Raw genomic sequence first — 24,527 nt, 5'->3', positions numbered from 1 at the left:
AATAAAATATTTAGAAAATCAAATTTTATTTTATTTTGTTCCCAACAATATTTTAGTTATTTCCTGTTATTTTATTCCTAGTTTTATTTTATCTAATTTTATTCCCAATTTTATTTTGCTTATTTTATTGCATTTTATTCAAAGTTTTATCTACTTTATTTTTATTTTGTTGTCAGTTTCATTTTGTTTATTCTATTTTATTTTATTAGAAATTTTTTTTATTAAATTTAATGTATTTTGTCCGAAGTGTTACTTTAAATATTTGATTTTATTGTATTGCCAATTTTATTTTATTCCTTTTTAGTTTATTCCCATATTTATTTCATTTTATTGTATTTTGTTTCCAATTTCATTTTATCCTATTTCATTCCCAATTTTATTTTATTTTATTGCATTTCAAATTTTGTTTTATTTATTTTGTTTATTTAATTTTTTCCCTAATTTTATTTTGTATATTTTATTGTATTCCTAATATTCTTTTTTATTATTTTTTTCCTTTTATTATTTTATTTATTTTGTTCCCAATTTCATTTCATTTATTTTATTCTGTTTTATTTCCAAATCATTTTATTGTATTTTATTCCCATTTTATTTAATTTTATTGTATTTCATTCCCAATTTTATTTTATGCATTATATTTTACTTTATTCAGAATTTTATTTTGTTTATTTATTTGATTTCATTGCCAATTTTATTTTGCTAATTTAACTCTGTTCTACCCCCAGTTTTATTTTATTTACTTTCTTCCTAATTTTATTCTATTTATTTTATTCCTAATTTAATTTTATTTTTATTCTTTATTTTATTTAATTTTTTCCAATTTTTTTTTATTTTATTCCCAATGTTGTTTTATTTATTTATTTTATTCCCAGAGTTGTTTATTTATTTTCTTCCCAATTTTATTTATTTTATTTTATTGTTTTTATTTTCCATTTTATTTTACTTATTTCATTTTATTTTATTGCCGGTTTTAATTTTTTTTCATTTTTATAAGCAATTCTATTTTTTATATTTATTTCCAATTTTATTTTATTTTTTATTTTGTTCTCTTTTATTCTGTTTATTTCTTTTATTTTATTCCCAATTTTATGTTATTTATTCCCAGTTGCATTTTATTTGACTTTTTTTATTTTATTTATTATATATTCCCAATTTCATATTTTATTAATTTTATTTTCATTCCCTATTTTATTTGATCTTTTTATTTTATTTCCAATTTTCTTTTATGTATTTTATTACACTTTATTCAGAATTTTATTTTGTTTATTTATTTGATTTCATCCTCAATTTTATATTACTAATTTTATTCTATTCTACTCTCAATTTTGTTTTATTCTGCTTTATTCCCAATTTTATTTTATTTATTTTATTCGCAATTTAATTTTATTTATTTGGTTTGTTTTATTTTATTTTTTCCCAAATTTATTTTCTTTAATTTACTTTATTTCCAATGTTTTTTTATTTATTTATTTTATTCCCAGAGTTATTTATTTATTTTATTCCCAATTTTATTTATTTTGTATTTGACAATTTTATTTTATTGCCAATTTATTTTTATATTTATTTCCAATTTTATTTTATTTTATTTTATTCCCTATTTTATTTCATTTATTTTATTTTATTCCCAGTTTTATTTTATTTATTTCATTCCCAACTTTATTTTATTTTAACTTAATGTTATTTATTATATTCACAATTTCATATCGCTTTTTTAATTTTATTTTTATTCCATATTTCATTTGATTTTTTTGTTATACCCAATTTTGTTTTATTTCATTCACAATTTTATTTCATTTATTTATTTTATTCCCAATTTTATTTCATTTTTATGTTACTTATTTTATTCCCAAATCTATTTTTGATTCTGTATTATTTCGAACTTTATCTTATTTATTTTATTGTATTTAATTCCCAATTTTGTTTTATTTTATTTACTTTATTTTATTCTATTTCCTTTATTTTATTCTCAGTTTTATTTTATTTCATATACTTAATTCAATTTCCAATTTTATTTTACATGTACTGTATTCCACTCCCAATTTAATTTCATTTCGTTTTATTTCCAATCGAAACGAGTAATGAATAACTGGATGCAACAAACATGCCTGACTTCCCTCATTGCAGAAGAGAATTCCACAAGCCCTTCTTCCCCGAGTGCAGCTTATGACAGGATTCACATCAGGAGAACGTGACTGAAGGAACTCCAGTGCTTGTGGTGGGTAAATGTTTTTTTTTTTTTTGGGGGATTAGGGAGGGTTGTTCGGTTTGGAGTTGGGATAGAAGGAGAGAATGGTTAAAAAAAATGAGAAGACAGAGGTGTGGTTCAGTTGGGATATTGTGAGTGACTGCAATGTTACTATTATTATTATTATTATATTGGTGAAAAATCCTCAATGGTGTAAATATATGAATATATGCTATGATAGAAATATTTATACAAAAAGTATTGTATATATATTTCTAATATAGTCTTACATTTACACCGTTGTGAATTTCTTCACCATTTTAGTGGCTCGTGCTTTTATTATTATTATTATTATTATTATTATTATTATTATTATTATTATTATTATTATTATTATTATTATTGAGATCATTGAACATTATTCAGATCATGAACACTATTCAATATGAAGGAGACTTTAGTTTTTAAACGAGTTTTAAATCTGAATAAGACGTTATTCATAGAGAGAAATCTGAAAGAGAGAGAGAGAGAGAGAGAGAGATTCATGAGACTTTAGGTAAATATATTCAAAACGGAAGAAATAAAAAGGAAAATTAGACAAATTATAATGTTTCATATCAGTTGCAATGGTGACAGACATGATTCTATGTTTTAGAGAGAGAGAGAGAGAGAGAGAGAGAGAGATTTAGAGAGAGAGAGAGAGAGAGAGAGAGAGCAGTCACTTAAAATGGATGTGAAATCTGACCCAACTACAAGTGCCGCTTTCCGTAGAAGGTCTGAAATTTGTGTCTTTATAAGATGCCAACGCCTTTTGCAAAGGCATTCAAGTACGTTGTTTTTACTAGGCGAAATTCTACTTTAAACCATTATCACATTTTGAATTTAAAACTATTTTCCTATGTTTTATACGAAAAATTTAGTTTTAAATAATTATCACATTTTTTACTTGAATATATTTTCCTATGTTTTACTCTGTTCTCTGAACGTTTCTGACGTTCGTCATTCTCGCTGTAGAATTTTACGGTGGTGATACTGACACCACTCCCATGAGCTCCCGTTCAGTGTCAGCCTCACTGGAATGAACTGTAAAACATTAACAAATTATAGCAAATATTTCGTTGTCAGCATTACTATAATGATTAAGATAGTTTTACCAGACCACTGAACTGATTATTTATATTTTTTCTTAATATTTTGCCAATCAAATGACAATTTTTCAAAAACTTTGTAATTGGATTAATTGCAAATGTTGAAGTTCCTGATAAAATTTCATTGATCGATTTATTTTCAAAATTTGATGTTCTCTGCTATTTATACTTTGGATGCTCACACAATAAGTGTTTAATTTATTATTATTATTATTATTATTATTATTATTATTATTATTATTATTATTATTATTATTATTATTATTATTATTAAGATGAAGAAGAAGAAGAGGAAGATGAACCCTATTCATATTGAACAAGCCCACCACAGGGCCACTGACTTGAAATTCAAGCATCAAAGAGTATGGTGTTCATAAGGAAGAAGTAAGAGGAGGTAAAGGGAAATACAGAAAGAAGAGATCTCACTTATCAAAAAGAAAAATTAATTTAATGAATTAATAAATAGAATGAATGTATTAAAATCCAAGGAGAATGATATCAGGGTAGTAAAGTGTTACATCTCCGCTTGAACTTTTGAAGTTCTAGTTGCACGAGATCCTCCGGGAGGCTGTTCCACAGTCCAATGGTGTGAGGAACAAAGAACCTCTTTAATTGACAGTTGTTATCATTACTTTAAATCGGCATAGATTTGAACACGATCTTCGAACTAATCACGTTAAGACGACTTAAGATCATAGCATGAAAACTTTAATGTCAAATAACAGTTTAACGTAAAATAATATCTTTTTTTATCTTGGATCCTCGAAGGTGTTGGCAACAGACAAAGATCGAGGCGACAACGGAGTCGTGTCCTATTTTCTTCTGAATGATTTTGGGAAGTTTACCATTCACTCTTCCAATCTACACGGCCAGATATCTACCACTATGGTAAGCGAATTACTTATGTTAGATACTTTTATATTTTGACTTATATATATTCCTTTTCATCCACGCGTGCTAGGTGTACATACAAGAATATAGAAGTTACATCTGCAGCCAAAAAATAAATAATGAAAATGTTACAAAATGAATATTAAAGTCCGAAAGAAATTCTCAACATAATATACATATTTTATTCTAATTTGCTTATTTCTTTTCAACCACACGTACCTGGTATACACACAAGAATAGCAGAAGTTACAAAAGCAACAACAAAAAATAAAGACAGAAAATGGCACCAAATAAATATTAAAGTCAAAGGAAAATTCTCAAGGAAATTGTTTCTTTGGATGGTGACGGAGCCTAATGTTAAAAAGTTCATCGAATACAGGAAACATTCAAACATTTAGTTTTGTTTCCATGATCTCATTTGGAGATCGGAAAAGCTTTTAGGTAATCTTAATATTATATGAGAAAAAATATCTGAATTTATTCAGATAATTTTTATTTTCACTATATTACCTGGAGATGAGAAGGCCTTTCAAGTAATCTTAATATTATATGAGAAAAAATATTTTTACATCAGTTTTTTCATGATCTTATCATTTTGGAAATAGGACATCTTTCAGGTACCTAGCTGCAACCCCTTTCTTTCCTTTTTACTGTACCTCCTTTCATATTCTCTTTCTTCCATCCTACTTTCCACCCTCTCCTGACAATTTCCCTTTTAGCGCTGAATGGCCTCACAGGTCCCAGCGCTTGGCCTTTGGCCTAAATCTTATATTCCATTGCATTCCATGAAATTAAATGTGAAATGTTTTGCGTATTTCTCTACCTTCAACTTTCTTACTTTCTTCTTCCGTGTTCCCCTCCAGCGCCTTGACCGAGACGGCGAGGACAAGGAGTTTTATCTGACGGTGGTGGCTCGTGACGGCGGCTTCGAGAGGCACCAGGACTCCTGTTCCTTCAAGGTCGTCGTCGATGACATCAACGATAACCCTCCGCTCTTCGATCGTCAGGTATTACTCAAATCAGGTGTTTGTTTTTCCTTCAGGTGCCAACGTGGTTTTAGCTGCGTTAGTTCAAATTATGTTCAAATTATATGGTTATTTTCCTTCAAGTATCATTCCGGTTTTAGCTGTGCCATGTCCATATTTTATGATTTTTTCCCCTCAGGTATCAGTCTGGTTTAGGTGTGCTATTTCCAAATGGCCTTTTCCTTTCAGGTACCAACCTGGTTTCAAGTGTTTTATGTTCAAATTATACGGCTTTTTTGTTTACTCACAATGATGTAAAACCTGACTCTCTGAGTTGAGTCTCCTCTTTCCCAAGCACAGATGTACGAGGAGACAATAAGCACAGACCACATTGTTGGCACCCCCGTGCTGAGGGTGACGGCGTCCGATAGGGACTCTGGAAGCAACGCCGAAATTTCCTTCTCTTTGCAAGGAAACCCAGACGACATGAAATACTTCGCCATTGACAGCGATGCTGGAATCATCACTCTCACCAGCCCTCTGGAGAAGAGTATGGTAAGCCAAATATTCCGTTAGTGTTTTCTTTTCTTCTTTTCTTCTTCTTCTTCTTCTTCTTCTTCTTCTTCTTCTTCTTCTTCTTCTTCTTCTTCTTCTTTATATTATCTTCTTACTGACTAATTGCTACTGGGGAATTTTACTTCTTTGTTCCATTTTCTTTCCATCGTCACTTTTTGGTAAGTAGATGGGGTAGAGATTCTTGGGTGATTTGGTCCTGAAGAGAGAATGCAAGAGAATATGTTCTGTCAGTGATTACTTCTTCTTCTTGATCTTCTTTCTGAGGAATGTGCTGCTGAGGAATTTTACTTTCTTGTTCCATTTTCCTCCTATCGTTATTGTTTGGTAAGTAGATGGGTTAGAGATTCTTGAGGTGGTCTGGTCATGTGGAGAGAATGCAAGAGGATATGATCTGTCAGTGTTTTCTTCTTCTTGATCTTCTTTCTGAGCAATGTGCTCATTGAAAATTTGACTTTCATAGTCGTCTGTTAAGAAGATGGGATAGAGATTCTTTAGGTGCTCTGGTCATATGGAGAGAATGTAGGATATTAGGTTGGTGACAGAGATAGTGAAAAAATAGGTACTTTTGAGAGATCTACATTCTACGTACAGGCCTTCTGTGGAAGCTTCTTTCTTCTTGTTCATGAGCACCATATTCTTTGGAAACTTGTATTTCAAGTCAATGACCCCTGTGGACTTGTTCCTTAGGAGTAGGCTTCATCTTCTGAATAATAATAATAATAATAATAATAATAATAATAATAATAATAATAATAATAATAATAATAAGTGTCTGATGGTGTTTGTGCTTGATTCAGTAGAAAAAAAGAACACATACAGCTATGAGTTTTCTGCTGTTTATTTATTACTATCTTAGATTTGGATATATAAGTTTCTTTTCTCATTACTTGTATAGATAACTCCAGTTACTTATATATATCAATATTTTGTTATCACTACGTAATTTTCAACCACTCATTTCTAAAAATACTGCTATCACGCTTTCTCTTCTTAACACTATTATTGCAAAGATGATAATGCGGATGTTAATGTGGATTTTATTTCTTCTCTGAAGGAAATAATTTATGTTCTTCCAAATCTGCAAAACTTTTCTTTCATGTGCAACACTCAATCAGTATTCATGCAGCATTTATCCATAGCATCCAAGTACCATATTTGTCTTACTGTTCCTCCAGGGCAACAGACGAATGTTTGAGATGCGAGCTCGCGCTTCTGACAAAGGTTCTCCAGTGCTGTGGTCCACAGCTGAGGTCCGCATCCAGGTGGTTTCATCAGACGATCTGCCGCCTACGATTGTCAGACAGGTTCCGCGTTTCCCTGAGGTCTGGGAAAACACCACAGAAAATACGGATGTTCTGACGTTGTGTGCAAGGTAAGCTTTTGTTTTAGAGAGAGAGAGAGAGAGAGAGAGAGAGAGAGAGAGAGAGAGAGAGAGAGAGAGAGAGAGAGAGAGAGAGAGAATCGTGGTGTTTATGTACTCGAATTCAAAGTGTTCCAAATTCGTGTGTGAATGTTGAAGATTATTACCTCATTTTTTGGTTTTTCTAGCCTTTTCATTCATGTACTCCCGATATGTAAAGATCTGAAAAGCAATATTCACTATATTTTCGACCACTATACATGTACTCCAGATGCGTCAAGATATAAAGCGCAAGATTCAAAATATTTTAGGAATCCATACATGTACTCCCGATGTGTCAAGCTATAAAATGCAACATTCATTGTGTTTTCGAATACCATACTTGTACTCCCAAACATGTACATGTAGTCTTGCGCACGCCTAACCCGTATGACAGGATAAACATATAAACGCAGTAGCAAGCTCATTATGCCTTTTCATGTGTGCTTCTTTCGCTGTTAAATTGTCACTCCGTTCAACATGGCAAAGGACTCTAAATTACAGCATAATGCGGTGTGGGCAAATTTGCTCACAATGGAGACATAGCTGATGCCATGTCCGTGTATATATTACTTTCATTTGCCTGTTTCGTGTTTTTGGGGATACTTCGGCGATCCTTTTTTCTGTTTTCATGCGTGTATGTTCTTCAGTTTTGTCATACAGATATTTGTTTAAGTTTTACGCTTCTTGTATGTATAAGTATCCCAACAAACGAAGTGAAAAATTGAAACAAATAAACTACATTACAGAACTGAAATTCAATTACATTACATGACCTCGATTTGCTCAACAAATCTATCTACTTTCGCCATTCCTGTGCTTCACTGCGTGCCACTGTATTGCATGTCCCTGTTATATTTAGTATTTACTACAACAAATATTTCATCCGTTTTTGCTCTTCTGCCAACTGTTCTTGATACGTGTCACTCTTGTCGAGACTCTGCGCATCATATTTTTCCTCTGGAAAATGTTGTCGGTCAGTGAGAGCTTTCACAACTGGGAGTGAGCTGATTCTTGTCTCCAGAACAGAGATCAGATTCTCCAGAAGCTGAAATGTGTCTGGGAAACACTGGAGAACAGAATTTTCCTTTCAGTTATTGGCTGCTACACCGCTCTCTCTCTCTCTCTCTCTCTCTCTCTCTCTCTCTCTCTCTCTCTCTCTCTCTCTCTCTCTCTCTGTTTCATTATATTTATCGACATTGTCGTTCAGTTATTGGTTGCTACACTCTCTCTCTCTCTCTCTCTCTCTCTCTCTCTCTCTCTCTCTCTCTCTCTCTCTCTCTCTGCTTCAGTATTTTTATTGACATTTTTCTCTCAGTTATAGGCTGCTGCGGCTCTCTCTCTCTCTCTCTCTCTCTCTCTCTCTCTCTCTCTCTCTCTCTCTCTCTCTGTATATGTATATTTCGTATTGGATATCTGAAATGTAAGTGTATTCTGACGTGTTTTTGTATGAAGTCGCTGCAGATGATCATTTTCAAAATTTTCACTTTCGATGTTGAATAATGTAGAAGTGCATGTATACTGGAAGATAAAAAGAGGCTTCAAATCAATGAATTAGAGACTATCACGGCAGTTGAAAAAAAGCTTTATAACTTCGAATGAAATGTAATACAAAACTTAGGCCAAATCCCAGACTCTGGGACCCATGAGGTCATTCAGCGCTGATAGGGAAGCTGAAACTAAAATGGTTTGAAAGTGTAATAGGAGCAAAACCTCGCAGTTGCACTATGAAACAATTGTTAGGAGAAGGTAGAAGTAATATGGTAAAAAGAGAATATGAATGGAGGCACAGAAAAATGAATGAAAGAGGTTGCAGCTGGAGGTCGAAGGGAAAATACAAATAACAGTAGGTAATGCTTACAGTGCACTGCGTAAGGCGCACTGACATCACTTTCCTCCTATGGGGAGCTTTATAGCTTTAATAGTAAGATTGAGATTAAGGGATTAGTAATATGATGATGTGGATGTTACTGTACAGAAAGTATTTCCTTTTCCTTAGCGTGTGAATCGTTACTCGTCTCAGGTACTCATTTTTTATTTTTATAAAACAGAATCAAAATGTCGATCAACTACTTGACCTTATTTGACCTTGAGGAAACGTCGACGAATTAACATAATTTTTTTATGAATTTCCTATTGGAATGTTGTGCTCGCAGTCGGAATGATTAGATATTTTACTCTGGAGGTTGTCTTTAGACTCATAGCGGACAAAATTCATAAAAAAAATTTATTACGTCATTTTACAAATAATTTCCTATTGGAATGTTGTATTCGCGGTTGGAAACATTGGATATTTTACTCTGAGTTTTTTTTTTTTTTTATTCTGGATTCATAGCGAACAAAATTCATGAAAATTTTAGTGGACCAAAAATGTAAAACAAAAAATGTAAACCCGTTAACTTAAGTGAACCTTCATTTCCTTTTAATTTGCTTTTACGGCCTATTCTTGACTCTGAATAATTTCTTTTGGGTTCATAGCGAACAAAGTTCGTACAAATTTTAGTGGACAAAAATGTAACCGGCAGAGTTGAAAAAATCTGTATCTTCATTTAATTCGCTTTTACTGCTTAGTCATATTGAAATTCCATCTGGATCCAAGGGCGAAGATCAGTTGAGATAGCAAACATAATTTTTTTACACTTTTTCGTTTTGTTAATGCAACTCTCATTTTATTTACATTTGATTTACAGTGAAGACAGTTTTATGTAATATTGAAGACTTGATTAACATTTATATATGACATATGTTCTGCCGGCATTACTGAAGACTCAGAAACTTTAACAGCAAAGGTCAAGGTCAAAATTCTTTATCCCAGTGAAAAGGGTTATGACACACATTTCAGTGTTACATTAGATTCGTTCTTGCTCATTCTAGGGAAGCATAAGTCCCTTCATATATTTATAATTGTTTGCACATAATAATGGGCAATATTCATTTTTGAAGTACTTGCATCCTGTGTACAGGTAGAATATTGCATTATGATAGCTCTGATATCAGTAAAAACAAAATTATAATAAAACATATCGACTCTTTGCAAAAGAAATGTGGTAAAATCGATAGCGTGTAATGCCAAGCCATAAAAGGAATGTTATTCTTGAAAACATTCGTTTTTTATTCATTAGATTAATAAACTTTCAGGTCGATAAAATGATAAATTGGCTAAATCGGATAAAAACATGTGAACAGACCTTACGACCAGAGAACAAATTTCACAACTTGAAAGCGCTGTAGAAGCAGTGTGGTCTCAAGCCTTAGCAAATCGAGGAATCTTCGCTGACGTTTGAACTTAGAGCGTTGTGCCTGGGAAATTGGGCTTTGTAATATAGGCATAAGTCTATGTAAAAGCAGTGTCGGAAATTTAAATGTCATGTTACCCATCTGAAATAAAATGTAAACTTTTATTGAAAATTAAGTGTTTAAAAAAATGTTTTATACGAACAGTACAGTATATGCTCTCTCTCTCTCTCTCTCTCTCTCTCTCTCTCTCTCTCTCTCTCTCTCTCTCTCTCTCTCTCTCAGAATTAAATGTTACATATGTTGCTGTGATTGATTTATTTTCGGTCAAAGTTGGCCTAATCCTAATCCCTTTCATAAACCCTGTCTTTATTTCTGTAATCCAGGATTTTTTTTTTTAAGGACGACAGAAAATTTTCAGGTAACAAGTTTTGACAACAGCAAGGTTTTATATTTTGATTTTTTTTTTTTATTTCACTTAGATCTAACATAGCAGACAGCTCTCTCGTTTACTTCACCCTACTGAATGGCAACACTCCAGACACCAATTCCGATGGTACATTCGCTGTCAGGTGAGTCATAATCGATCAATTGGTTTGAATGTTCGCATTGGTTATTTATTGAGCTGTTAATAAGTATGAATGAATGGTTTCAAGTTTGACTGATCATGGAAAGTGTGCGTTTGTGTTTGTGTTTGTGCGTGTATAACTTGGGACCTAGTAGATTCGTTTAATTTATTGGGTCCCCTAAATTATACATATAGATAGACTGAGCACCAACCGTTGTTACTGCTTGTAACCTCATAGGAATTCGAGAGCCAGCATCGCTGTAGTTACTGGAATGACTGAACCCGGAGGAATCTAAAACATTAAGAAACAAGCCATTGTAGAAAACGAGGTTTATACAACAACAAGAAGACGCCTTCAAGAAATTAAGATACCCAGACTGAGTTTTCATTTTAACTACTCATTTACTTTTTGTTTCACGTTTTGTATCTTTTGTTAAAACTTAGTATTTACTGTTTAGAGCGCAGCTGAAGAGGTCCTTAGTGAAGGCCGAAAGCAGCTGTTTTTAAATTTATTCACGTAAAGTTGGTGGCATTTTCCTTAAACAATCATGACAACGTCTAGGCCCGTCTGCACTAACAGTGGCCACCTATGGTACTGGAGCACTCGACGCACCTCAGCAGTTTCGAGGGATGGCGGTGAAGCATGGCAGAGACCACGGGTCCACCGACCACCAGTTTGCCCGTTCACACTGTGCACTGCTCTCTCCCCTGCGTTCTCTCTCTCATTTCTGCTACCTTTATTTTCGTTTGCTGGTGTGTGATACAATGTACTGTTGCATTACAGTACAGCTGTCATTAAGTGACTTGTGTAATGTTTTGTGGTTAATAAAAACATGAAAAAATAATTATAATGTTAATGTATATATATATATATATATATATATATATATATATATATATATATATATATATATATATATATATATATATATATATATATATATAAAGGTTAATAAAACATGACATTTTCAAACGTAAATGTTTTATCCTAATTAAAGCGGCATTATTATAAATATAGTAGGGAAAAGGATGTTGCAAGTTAACATTAATATTTCAAACTGAACATCTTTAACCAGTTCCGGTATACACTCACCGTTTCTGGAGTATCGAGAGATGGTGATGTGCTCTCTCTCTCTCTCTCTCTCTCTCTCTCTCTCTCTCTCTCTCTCTCTCTCTCTCTCTCTCTCTGAATTTCTCCGTCACTGAAAAATTTCATGGTATTTGAAGCACCGTAACTTGGGTTCATATAATATGTCATCAGCGCCAGCGCCTGACTTCTTGGATGTCGCTCTTATCTTCAGTTCCTTACTGTATTGGCTACACAAAGTGTTCAGTTTTTTCTTGACTGTTTTGAGGGATGTTCATTATATTTCTCAGTTAAGTGTAATGTCAGGTTTCTTGTCCATTCAAAGGGTATATCGCTAACAGTGGGCACAGCTGAAGCAGCGACGTCCATCATTCACTGTGATTGGTCATGTATTGGCGCGCAGTTGTGCCAGATGACGTGGGCCATTGTCAACCCTGTGGAATAATACGGTACATCGTTTTTGCGTATCAGATACTTTCCAGGGATTTGCAGACGGTATGCCCCATAACTATCAACATTCTATTAAATTTCTCCTGTACAAGCCATTCACCGCAACGTCTGGCATAGAGATGAACTGTCTGGTTCAACGCAGATGTTTCTGTGCATCTGGTAAGTACTGCTGGGTCTGTAGCACACAGGTGCCCACCCTCGAATATATAGCTCGCTCATGAACTGCCGCGGTCAGGGGTGGTGCTTCTTCAGTCGTTCACGTCTACACTATCATTTTCCACGTACTCGCCGTCACCATACTCCAAAACCACAGGTGCCCACCGATAGTGTCGACGGGCCATCGAGTCTTCTTAAAGCTTAAAAGATTCTCAGTGTACTCATAGCAACATATCACGATTTATAGTCAAGAAAATGGGTTTTATTTCTCAATGTTGTGGTTATTTTAGTTGTTTTTAAACATGTTTTTAGGGAAAAAACTACAATAAATAAAAGCCATTATGAGCTCAAATATATGCGGTTGTGAAACGGTCCAGTATATTTTTAGTTTGACGGAAAAGAGAAAGCCATCTATTTCTTTAAATATTGTGGAATTTTTAAAAAGTTTTTAATAAAATACAATAAATCAAGGCCATTATGAGTTCATATATGTGTGGTTGTGAAATGGCCCGGTATATTTTTCGTTATGTGAAAGGATGGCAAAAGCCATCTGTTTCTGTAAATATTGTGGAATAGATAAAGCTAAAATGGGAATGAAAGTGGAGACCTAGAAAACTTGAAAGGAAAATGACATGCGCATTGAACTTCTGTACAGATATGAATTCAAGTTGATATTTTTGCTTGCACTTCCAAAGAAGGACATTGTAATTTACGATTATTATGTTGTGTGGTCCAAAGAAATTGTAAAATTGGCTTGACAGCTTTCGAAAGTGGTAGATTATCAACATTCCCACGCAAACAAATTCACAGTAGGTGACGCCCGTTTTAATAGCCATAAATCAATCAATCAATCTGTGTTAAGAAAGAATGGTTGCCAACAGACGCCATGAAGACTCCGAGGTATGCCACGACAGCACGGGTGTGACGGTGTTCGTAGCCTCCAGGAATCTAGATTATGAAATGATCCAGGAATATTCCCTCACCATTCAGATCGTGGTGAGTACTCTACTTTCTGTTTTTCTGTGATTTAAGAATGGGTGTCTTCTTTTCTCTATGTTGTATTTTGTTTCAATTTCTGATAACATAATTGTTGTTTTGCAGTGAATGCCATGTGGACTCAGTGAAATTTAGATATTATGTCCTCTCTCTCTCTCTCTCTCTCTCTCTCTCTCTCTCTCTCTCTCTCTCTCTCTATATCTCTATATATATATATATATATATATATATATATATATATATATATATATATATATATATATATATATATATATATATATATATATATATATATACACACACACACATATATACATATACACACACACACACACACACACACACACACACACACACACACATATATATATATATATATATATATATATATATATATATATATATATATATATATATATATATACACATATATATATATATATATATATATATATATATATATATATATATATATATATATATATATATATATATAGGAAAGAATCCCACAGGAAAACGACAGGCAGAAGTTCAGTACCAAGCGCTTCCATTTTTATTAACGCATCGTCGGGGCACAGATGAGACACAGATGAAAGGAAGGTTACGAAGTAAACAAAAAGGTAATCCAGCTAATCGGGGATCACGCGGTCACAAACTAAAACCATAGACTTAACTACATGAGATACGGAATCTTACCCATTCAAATTCCAGAAACATGTATAAAACTGAATACTAATTTTGTTGCTTAAATTTATCAACAACTTTTTGAATTATGAAAGCAACTGGTTTAAACAAACCAGAAAATCACTTAAATTTAGAACACTTTCATTATTTGACTTGATGAAACAAGATTCAATGATATTCCTTTTAACTGTCATTACATGGGACTAAAGATCTTGCTTCACTCCAGTTAATAGGATGATCTGAATCTCTCACATGTACGAATAATGCAGTCGATATTTGGCCAGTTCTCACAGAATATTGGTGTTGTTTGATTTGCTGTGAAAGTGATTTTCTAGTTTGTCCGTAATATATTTTATAACACTTTTTACAAGGAACTTCATAGATGCAGCCAGAAACATCTTTAGGAGAACTTTTTATTACTAAGCTCTTAACATTAAAATTACCGAAAACATCATATATGTTGAAAAGATTTAAAATTCTCGAAATTTCTAAAAACCTTTCATCATACGGTAATTTGAGAATATTATGCTTAATAAATTCAAGTTTGTTATTAGTTAAATAAAATGTTTTCCTGGTTCTTTTCCATGCTACATCTACAAAGGTACTTGGGTATTCAAGTTTCAAAGCAATATCATAAATAGTTTTAATCTCAGCGTCAATGAGCTGCGGGCTACAAACGCGTAAAGCCCTTAAGTACATTCTAGAAGAGACAGAGAATTTAACATTTTGATAATGTTTGGAGTAATAATGAACAAAAGAGGCAATGTTAGTTACTGAAAAGGTGAAATTTCTGTCATGTCTATGGTAAATTGTAGAAGTGACCAAATTATTTAGATTAATCAGAAATTCTTGGAGATTTTCGTGAACTGGCCAAATACAGACAATATCATCCACATACATAAACCATATCACTTTTTGGGGCAAAATTCTTGGTAAGAATTTTGCCTCAAAAAATTCAATGCCATTATTTACATGGAACTCTGTATGTATATATATATATATATATATATATATATATATATATATATATATATATATATATATATATATATATATATATATATATATATATATATATATTTCTAGTATTTACATTTACACCATTGTGGATTTTTCAATCACATTGATGATTTTTTGATTATTATTATTATTATTATTATTATTATTATTATTATTATTATTATTATTATTATTATTATTATTATTATTATTATTATTCAGAAGATGAACCTCTATTCATATAGAACAAGTCCACAGGGGCCACTGACTCGAAATTCAAGCTTCCAAAAAATATGGTGTTCATCTGAAAGAAGTTACAGAAGATAACAGGAAATGCACAAAAAAATCTGTTATTAGAAAAAATAAATAGATAAATTAATGAATAAATAGAGAAATAAACAAAAATATAAATAGATTATTTAAATACAAGGCCTGAAGGAAAGACTTGTTCTTTAAACATCTAAAACTTCCAGCAGTTAGTAAGCAGTTCAAAGAAAGCTGTAATTCATAAGAATAATTAGAATATATCTCTTATCTTGACCCGATTACCATATTTTCAATTTTCGGTGACAAAGGTGAAAGTGGGACAGTTAATCTGAAAATGTAATTGATATTTCAACTGCCAATTTACAGCAGTATCAAAGTGAGTTCAGTGGGAATCCATATGTTGCACTGACATAAATTTCGTTTATACTCTCGGATGGGAATTAGCAATGAATCCTTTTCACTGATGTGAACCGGAAAGTAAACAATATATTTTTAATGAATACCTTATCTTTGATAGTATAAATTTATAGTATATTACATGATGACTGCTCGTTTGACAGCCTATATTCTAAAATATTTTTGTAAACGACAAGAATTTGCTACGATTGTATTTATCAAAGAATCTTTTTTATTTTTGTGAACCTAAAAATAAAAAAAAAAAAAAAAATTGTGATGAAACCTTATCTTTGATTTATAGTGTTACAAGTTGATTGCTCATTTGACTACTTAGAATATATTCTAAAGTGCTTTTGGAAACTACAAGGACTTGATACGATTATGTTTTAGTGTGGATGCAAAGCCACCTTAACTTCTCCTTTTCTTTATAGTTTTGGAAACTGTTTTCACTGAAAGATAATTGTAAAGCCCCTAAGGAATAAAACGGAATAAATCTTCGTAGGTGGGACTGAAACCAGTTTAGGTTCGAAGACTGGGATATGCTATGCACACGTAAAGTGGGAATGTTTTTAGTTGTAAATCATGATGCATCCTTTTTTATTTTTAATTATCGCCTTATTGGCAACATGTAGGTTTGTTTTGTCCATAAGATCTCTCTTTGGAGTTCGGTGTGCATTCCATATCTATAAGAATATGTGGTACCTTTTGTGTTTTTGATGGTGTCTCTTATATTATTATTATTAAAATAGTTTTACCAGACCACAGAGCTGATTATCAATTCTCACAGGGCTCGATCGAAGGATTTGTTTTTATTTATATCTTTTTTTTATCTTGTCAATTAAATTACAATTTTTCAAACACTTCATAACCGAATTAATTTCAAGTGTTGACGTTTCAGACAAAATTCCACTGATCGGTTTATTTCCAAAACTTGATGTTCACTGCTGATTGTACTTTGGACAATCACACAACAAATGTTTGATTGTGTTGAGTAAGATTTTCTTTATCTTTTCCCTTTTCTGTGACTGCTATCACAACACCGTTTTATCTCCTCTTTCTCCATCCGCTTCAAATTGCAGAACGACCGAAACGCTCGTTTGGAAAAGAAGCTCCAAGTGAGCATTCTGGACGTCAACGACAACGCTCCGCTTCTGCAGCAGTTCGACGGTTCTGTCTTGGAGAACGTTGACAGTATGCTCATCACGACGATCCAGGCTCACGACAAGGACGTCTCTCCTCACTTTAGACAGGTGAGCATCAGTAGGTTTCTCTCTCTCTCTCTCTCTCTCTCTCTCTCTCTCTCTCTCTCTCTCTCTCTCTCTCTCTCTCTCTCTCCTCAGTTTAGACAGGTGAGCATCAGTAGGCTATCATCATTAAACATTATTATGAATTCTCTCTCTCTCTCTCTCTCTCTCTCTCTCTCTCTCTCTCTCTCTCTCTCTCTCTCTCAACTCAGTTTAGACAGGAGAGCATCAGTAGGTTACTCTCTCTCTCTCTCTCTCTCTCCTCAGTTTAGACAGGTGAGGCGATGTAGGTTACCATCTCCCTCTCTTTCTCTCTATCTCTCAACTCAGTTTAGACAGGTGATACTCAGTAGGTTAACCACTATTAAATATTAGTACGCATCTCTCTCTCTCTCTCTCTCTCTCTCTCTCTCTCTCTCTCTCTCTCTCTCTCTCTCTCTCTCTCAGTTAAATGTCGGTTCCCAGGTAGTTTCCAGCTAAAAGACATTTATCCCTAACACGTGATCTGTAATGAGTTTGCGACACTGAGGTCTGTCATACTGGAATTGTGCCTGTCCTTGAATTCTTGACGTTAGACCAAGGTTAGAATGTGGTATATTGTTATTTTCCATTTATAACGTGAATGTTTCAAGATTACTGACTCTTCTTGTTCGGCATTAGGGAATAGTCCAAATATCTCCATCAGTCAAATAGGGAATAAAGTCTAATCATAGTTGTTATTAGGTAAATAATGAAAGGTATTGATAGCGAATGCTTTTATTCCATATGCGTGTGAGTGTGTCATAGACCATGTTCAAGCGTTCAGATGTTAAATATCAGTATTTTCCATTTGCAAGATCAGTATTTCAGGATTACTAACTCTTCTTGTCCAGTGTCAAGAAATGGCCCAAATGTCTCCATCAGTCAAATAGAAAATAAAGTGTGCTCTCAGCAGTTCCTTAAAAACTGAAAGGTATTTCTGGCGAATGCTTGTATTCAATATGCATGTGTATGTGTGCGAGTTTCATAAACCAGAGTTACGATGTTTTGTATTATTATTTTCCATTTGCAGGGTGAATATTTCACACTAACGCTTCAGTTACATCCATTAATCAGATAGAAAATAAATTCTACTCTTGGCAGTTACATAAAAAATGAAAGGTAGTTATTGTGAAAGCCTCTATTCTGTTTGCATGTGTGTGTGTGTGTTATTGCTCCGGAAATAACAGCCAGATGTAGGCGCATCGCCAAAGATTTAAATACTGATAATTAATTGGTTTAGGTCCCATGCATGTCTGATGCATTTCAAGTTATTCCAAGTAAATGAGGACACTGACTACCGTATTTAGACTTGTGAGTTACTGAGTCATAGATTTCCTCTCTTATTTCGATTTAGCTGCAGCCACAACGGCTTTAACAATTACTAATCAAATGAAGCGAACCCCATTTCAGTGGTATCGACAACCATGACTAGCTTTTATACACACACACACACACACACACACACACACACACACACACACACACACACATATATATATATATATATATATATATATATATATATATATATATATATATATATATATATATATATATATATATATATAAAGTGTTCCATCAGAGTATCAGTTACACTGCTTAATCCTTCAGATTCTCCAATCTTCTAGACAGACGCAAGAGGATTACTCTTAATCCTCTAATTAGCAAGGAACATCCATTTTCTTTTTACCTTTTCATCATTTTATTTTTCTAAAGAAAATGTTCCCCTACCTGCCATTTATGCCATTTCTTTGAAACACTTGGCATCTCTCTCTCTCTCTCTCTCTCTCTCTCTCTCTCTCTCTCTCTCTCTCTCTCTCTCTCTCTCTCTCTGTTTATATGCATTTGCACTCTTGTATCCCTACCTACCTAACTATCCCAAATAGAGCTGTCGTTCCATAAATTAGAATATAGCAATTCATATAACAATGCGCCTTGTTGATGTAAAATGAAAGGACTATGTTTCTCTTAATCTCTCTCTCTCTCTCTCTCTCTCTCTCTCTCTTTCTCTCTCTAAAGAAAATGTTCTCTCTCTCTCTCTTTATTCATTGGTTTATCTCTTGTATTCCTAATACCCTTCCTCTCTCTTACAGATTAATGCATTTCCATAATAGTATGTATGTATGTTATATATATATATATTTAATATATATATATATAACAATATATATGTTGATATAAATGAAAGGACTATGTGTGTGTGTGTGTGTGTGTCTGTGTGTGTACATATGTGTAATTATACACAATCATAACAGGAGCCACAGCTCAATCCACATCTACTGGGTAGCAAGGGAAAGCGCAGTGCATTTTCAAGGTTTATTGTGCTGACGTTTCACAAAACTTCTCGGTTGCATTTTCAAGGCTGAAAAAACGCGAACACCTTATTACTCTTAGAATATTTTGACAAGAAAAGATGTAAATTAACATCCCTGGTAAAAGTAAAATATAACAGTGAAATTGCAAAAGCCACAATAGAATACAAAGAGATATAAGAAAAAACTAAAAAAACAAAAAAAAGTAAAAAAAGACGTAAATAATCTTGACATCACTGATTACATTAATATATTTAAAATGAGACAAAATAAAAATAATAAAAACCAACAAAAAATAAAAATTTTAATACAGCAAAAAGAAGAAATATAAAAACATAAAAACACTACGGAGTAAAACACCCACCCAGCGGGCTGCTTCAAAGAGAAACTAAAAACAGAAGAACCTTCAGAGACCGAGAAACGAAGGAAGAAGTGCAACGGGCCATTACGTAATGTACAGTTGGTTGGAGGAATTCTGCGAGTTTAACGACGGAACTAGGTTTTTTTTTTATCATTATGGACTCCAAGACGTGAAGTTCGTTTTCATTTTGTGCGTATCCTATAATTTGGAAATCTTTGGCCTCTATGTGCGTTTTACAGATCTATGAATGATTCCGAATATTTGATTGTTCTGAATTGGACAGCCTACTTCCTGTCCTGAAACTTTCTCCTCTATGGGAGTCCAAGCGTACTTTTAGTAGCCTTTTTGTGTGTCCCACATAGGTCCCTCGACTACATTTAGGGCAAATATATTTGTACACAACGTTGGATGTAAACATCGGACTGAGCTTTTCTTTATATCTGAACTGAGAACCAGTGGTAACCGGGTTCTTAGGAATAAGTTTCAAGTTTAGGGATGGTAATTCTTTGACACTATCAATCATGAAAAATGAACTGCGCTTTCCCTCGTTACCCAGTAGTATATATATATGTGTGTGTGTGTGTGTATAATAATAATAAATACTATATATATTGTAGTTATAAAGCGTAATCAGCATCAGAGCACAAAATGAGCGACTGTCTATTCCTTGGGTATAAAGGATGAATGAGTCTGTTACTGGGAAATCAGATACAACGGTATTCGTCGACCATTTTGTTAAGTGTTATTTGACTCGGGTATTCTCCTTTCCCTGGGGTAGAATGCACTGGGCATTATTGCTGTCAATCATTTTTTTCCTTGCATTTTTTCAATTTTTATTATTGTTCTTTGCTCGAGTATTTATTATTATTATTATTATTATTATTATTATTATTATTATTATTATTATTATTATTATTATTATTAAAGATCTCATAATAGCATGAGTCACTAGAATGCTGAAGAAATCGACAGTGATGCAAGTGTAAATATATATTAGAAATATATATTTCTAATAAATATTTACACCTACACCACTGTGGATTTCTTCATTATTATAATAATAATAATTATTATTATTTTTATTATTATTAATTATTGAAGACATCCACAATGGTGTAAATGTAAATACATGTTAGAAATATATACACAAAACGAGAGCTTTCGAGAATCTGCTCGTTTCCCCGTCTCATCCTGACTAAAACGCTGAAGTAATCATCGAAGTATAATGGTTTGAAAAAAGTGAATATATAATGTTAATAATTGTTGTTGACGGAAGAAAATTTGTCGTATTTTGAAGATAGCCAATTCAGTAGTTCAGGTTATACCATCCTTCTCTGTAGATAACCGTAGATAATGATAACACGTTATTATTATTATTATTATTAGAATTATTATTATTATTATTAGCATTATTATTGATTTTGAAGGATTTTGAAGGCAACCAATTCCACAGATCAGGATGTAGCACAGTTCTCCGTAGATAACCAACTAACCCCCTCGAGCGTCTAAGTGGTAGTTCACCCAATGGGTCACTGCGATTATTATTATTATTATTATTATTATTATTATTATTATTATTATTATTATTATTATTATTATTATTATTATTATTAAAAATAATGGCTGTTTCTACGGCATTCAATTTGTATAAAGTCATCTCTACTCGTCTTACAATCTTCCTTTCGTTAGTGTGTATCTGGTCTATCAAGTTTCCTAAGGACATACAAGGAAAACAATTGTCCTCAGGGAACTTGATAAACCAGCTACAAGCTGATGAAGGAAGATTGTAAGACGAATAGAGAAGACTCAATGCAAATATTATTATTATTATTATTTTATTATTGGTTTTGGAGCTGTTGGTGTTTTTAGTTCCTTGTTGGGTATGTTATTTAATTATGAATATATATATATATATATATATATATATATATATATATATATATATATATATTATCTATCTATATATATATATATATATATATATATATATATATATATATATATATATATATATATATATATATATATATATATATATATATATATATATATATATATATATATATATATATATATATATATATATATATATATATATATATATATATATATATATATATATATATATATATATATATATATATATATATATATATATATATATATATATATATATATATATATATATATATATATATATATATATATATATATATATATATATATATATATATATATATATATATATATGCATATATTATATATATGTGTGTATTATATATATATATATATATATATATATATATATATATATATATATATATATATATATATATATATATATATATATATATATATATAATTATTGTTAAGAACTCTGTTGTCCCAATAAGCATATTTATGAAAAAGCTTGTTTTTCACTTCAAGGTTCGAATAACATTTCCAGGCACTTTCTGGGCCTTCAAAAAAAAAAAAAAATTACCCATACTACGACAGGTTGCAGCTAGAGTAAGATTTACCAGCAATATAGACAGAATACACTTTATTGACGGGGTAATTGAAAAATTCAGCTTAAATACCTAGATTAATACAGTGAATTATTTGTACACGTCCTCGAATTACTGGCTGAGGGCATGAACACATTCACCTACAACTCCCATTCAAACTCACAGTTAACCTTCACGTAAATGATAGTTTGAGGGAAAGCACTGAGGAGAAGGGAGAAACAAAACAACTTCCGCACTAAGTCAGTAATAAGTGGGAGATGAAAGAAAGAGGGAAAACCTTAACCTAACTCTACACAATATATACAGTAATGTACCATTACATGGATACGTTCCCCACACCGGACAAAAACAAGGCAATAACCTCCGCACTGAAGTAGTTTATCAAACGAGTGATGGTTTCAATGGCACTTCGAAGTATTGGTCGTCCCAGGACAATAATGCTTAACCATAAGGGAATGAGTCTATTTTGGATACAGCGTAGGCACAGAATCAGATGCTTACTCTTCTTCCTGACCAAAAGGCCTCCTAACGACCCTCAGAAGATCTCGAGTCAACGGCTGTGTGCAGGAAATTCTGGAGGCACTACCATAACAATAGACGAGAGCTCAGGATGTAGGCGATGACGATGGTCTCAGTACACCTAAGAGCACGAGAGCACACCTGTAGGTTACAAAGGGGGTCAGGTGTGTGCATCCAGCGACAATGATCATCAGCAGCAGACAAGCCCACTTGAAGCCAGAAGTTCATCCAAATACAGCAGAGTTGTAAAAAAAAGACGAGATATTCTCTACAGGAAAGCCGAACGCAATCCCTTGTCAATCCAGATGAAAATATGTAAATCGTCTCTTAGACAGTCCAACGTGGCAGGAGGCAGAAGGCCAAACCAACGAACGAACCACTCGTACATGAAAATAAAGAGAACTTTTCATGAGCGGAGTACCAATTAACAAATAACAACCTTCGGTGGGAGAATCACAACAAAACAAAACTTTAACCAAGAATTCGAGGCTCAAATGAACTAGTGAAACATTGAACAGTAATTAATAAACAAATGTTTACTTTAATGGAGACACGAGATAAAAACTTATGTAGCTGATATTACAATATATATATATATATATATATATATATATATATATATATATATATATATATATATATATATATATATATATATATATATATATATGGTCTAAGCGATGTCAGGCAGGGCAGCCAATCGATATATTGTCTAAGCGATGTCAGGCAGGGCAGCCGATATAGGCTATATATACCCCAACACCAAATCAAAGTTCTTCGAAAAGAAGGCATATATATACCCCATATAAAAATGGGAAAAAGCACGTTAAAACGAAGAAGAAGAATATATATATATATATATATATATATATATATATATATATATATATATATATATATATATATATATATACACACAGTATATATGCGCGCTAATATATTCCCTTTCAAACCCCAAATCCATTGCACGCCCGCACGCGAGTGCATAAGTCCATCATTCCTTATTCACAAATCTCGATCGCTATGAAGTCATTCTACACCAACTATTTAAAAAAAAACAATAAATAAACGTGTGTATATGTATATATATATATATATATATATATATATATATATATATATATATATATATATATATATATATATATTTCATAACATTAATATACTAATTGGATTTATCTTGCCAGTTCTAAGGCTAATTTTTTTTTATAACACTCCAGAAAGGAGATAAAGGAATGTCCATGTGTCTATAACAATGAGATGCAGGTTATATTTGTCTTGAGAGTTCTGTGGCTAATTTTTTGTATGTGTTATCTCTCGCAGCTTCGCTACTCCTTCGACCCAATGGCTTCGGGAGACGTGAGACAGAAATTCGCTCTCAAGTCCAACGGAGAATTGTGGACGACTGAACCCCTGGACAGAGAGGAATTCAAGCAGTACAAGATCCCCATCAGGGTGACAGATGGCGTCCCAGGTGAGAGGAGAAGATGATTTATGATTTTTGTCATTTCTACACTCGAAACCTTTTTTTTAAATTGACAAATATTAACCCACAAACATCG

General features: G+C 32.5%; 2 protein-coding genes across 2 annotated transcripts in view; both read left to right on the top strand.

The window, feature by feature from the left end:
* LOC136837895 (DE-cadherin-like) overlaps nucleotides 1-24,527 on the top strand; it is a 385,893-nt gene that overhangs the window by 85,701 nt on the left and 275,665 nt on the right.
* Nucleotides 1-24,527, top strand: part of LOC136837897 (DE-cadherin-like) — a 62,730-nt gene that overhangs the window by 3,219 nt on the left and 34,984 nt on the right. Inside the window, exons 4-11 of the mRNA XM_067102779.1 lie at nucleotides 4,115-4,221; nucleotides 4,962-5,231; nucleotides 5,550-5,744; nucleotides 6,941-7,137; nucleotides 10,881-10,970; nucleotides 13,541-13,655; nucleotides 17,081-17,251; nucleotides 24,289-24,439. Of these exons, the coding sequence (XP_066958880.1) occupies nucleotides 4,115-4,221; nucleotides 4,962-5,231; nucleotides 5,550-5,744; nucleotides 6,941-7,137; nucleotides 10,881-10,970; nucleotides 13,541-13,655; nucleotides 17,081-17,251; nucleotides 24,289-24,439 (1,296 nt within the window). The remainder of the gene's footprint in view (nucleotides 1-4,114; nucleotides 4,222-4,961; nucleotides 5,232-5,549; nucleotides 5,745-6,940; nucleotides 7,138-10,880; nucleotides 10,971-13,540; nucleotides 13,656-17,080; nucleotides 17,252-24,288; nucleotides 24,440-24,527) is intronic.

Source organism: Macrobrachium rosenbergii, unplaced genomic scaffold, assembly GCF_040412425.1.
Source record: "Macrobrachium rosenbergii isolate ZJJX-2024 unplaced genomic scaffold, ASM4041242v1 13875, whole genome shotgun sequence".
Taxonomy (NCBI): domain Eukaryota; kingdom Metazoa; phylum Arthropoda; class Malacostraca; order Decapoda; family Palaemonidae; genus Macrobrachium; species Macrobrachium rosenbergii.
This window is presented reverse-complemented; position numbering and strand designations above follow the sequence as displayed.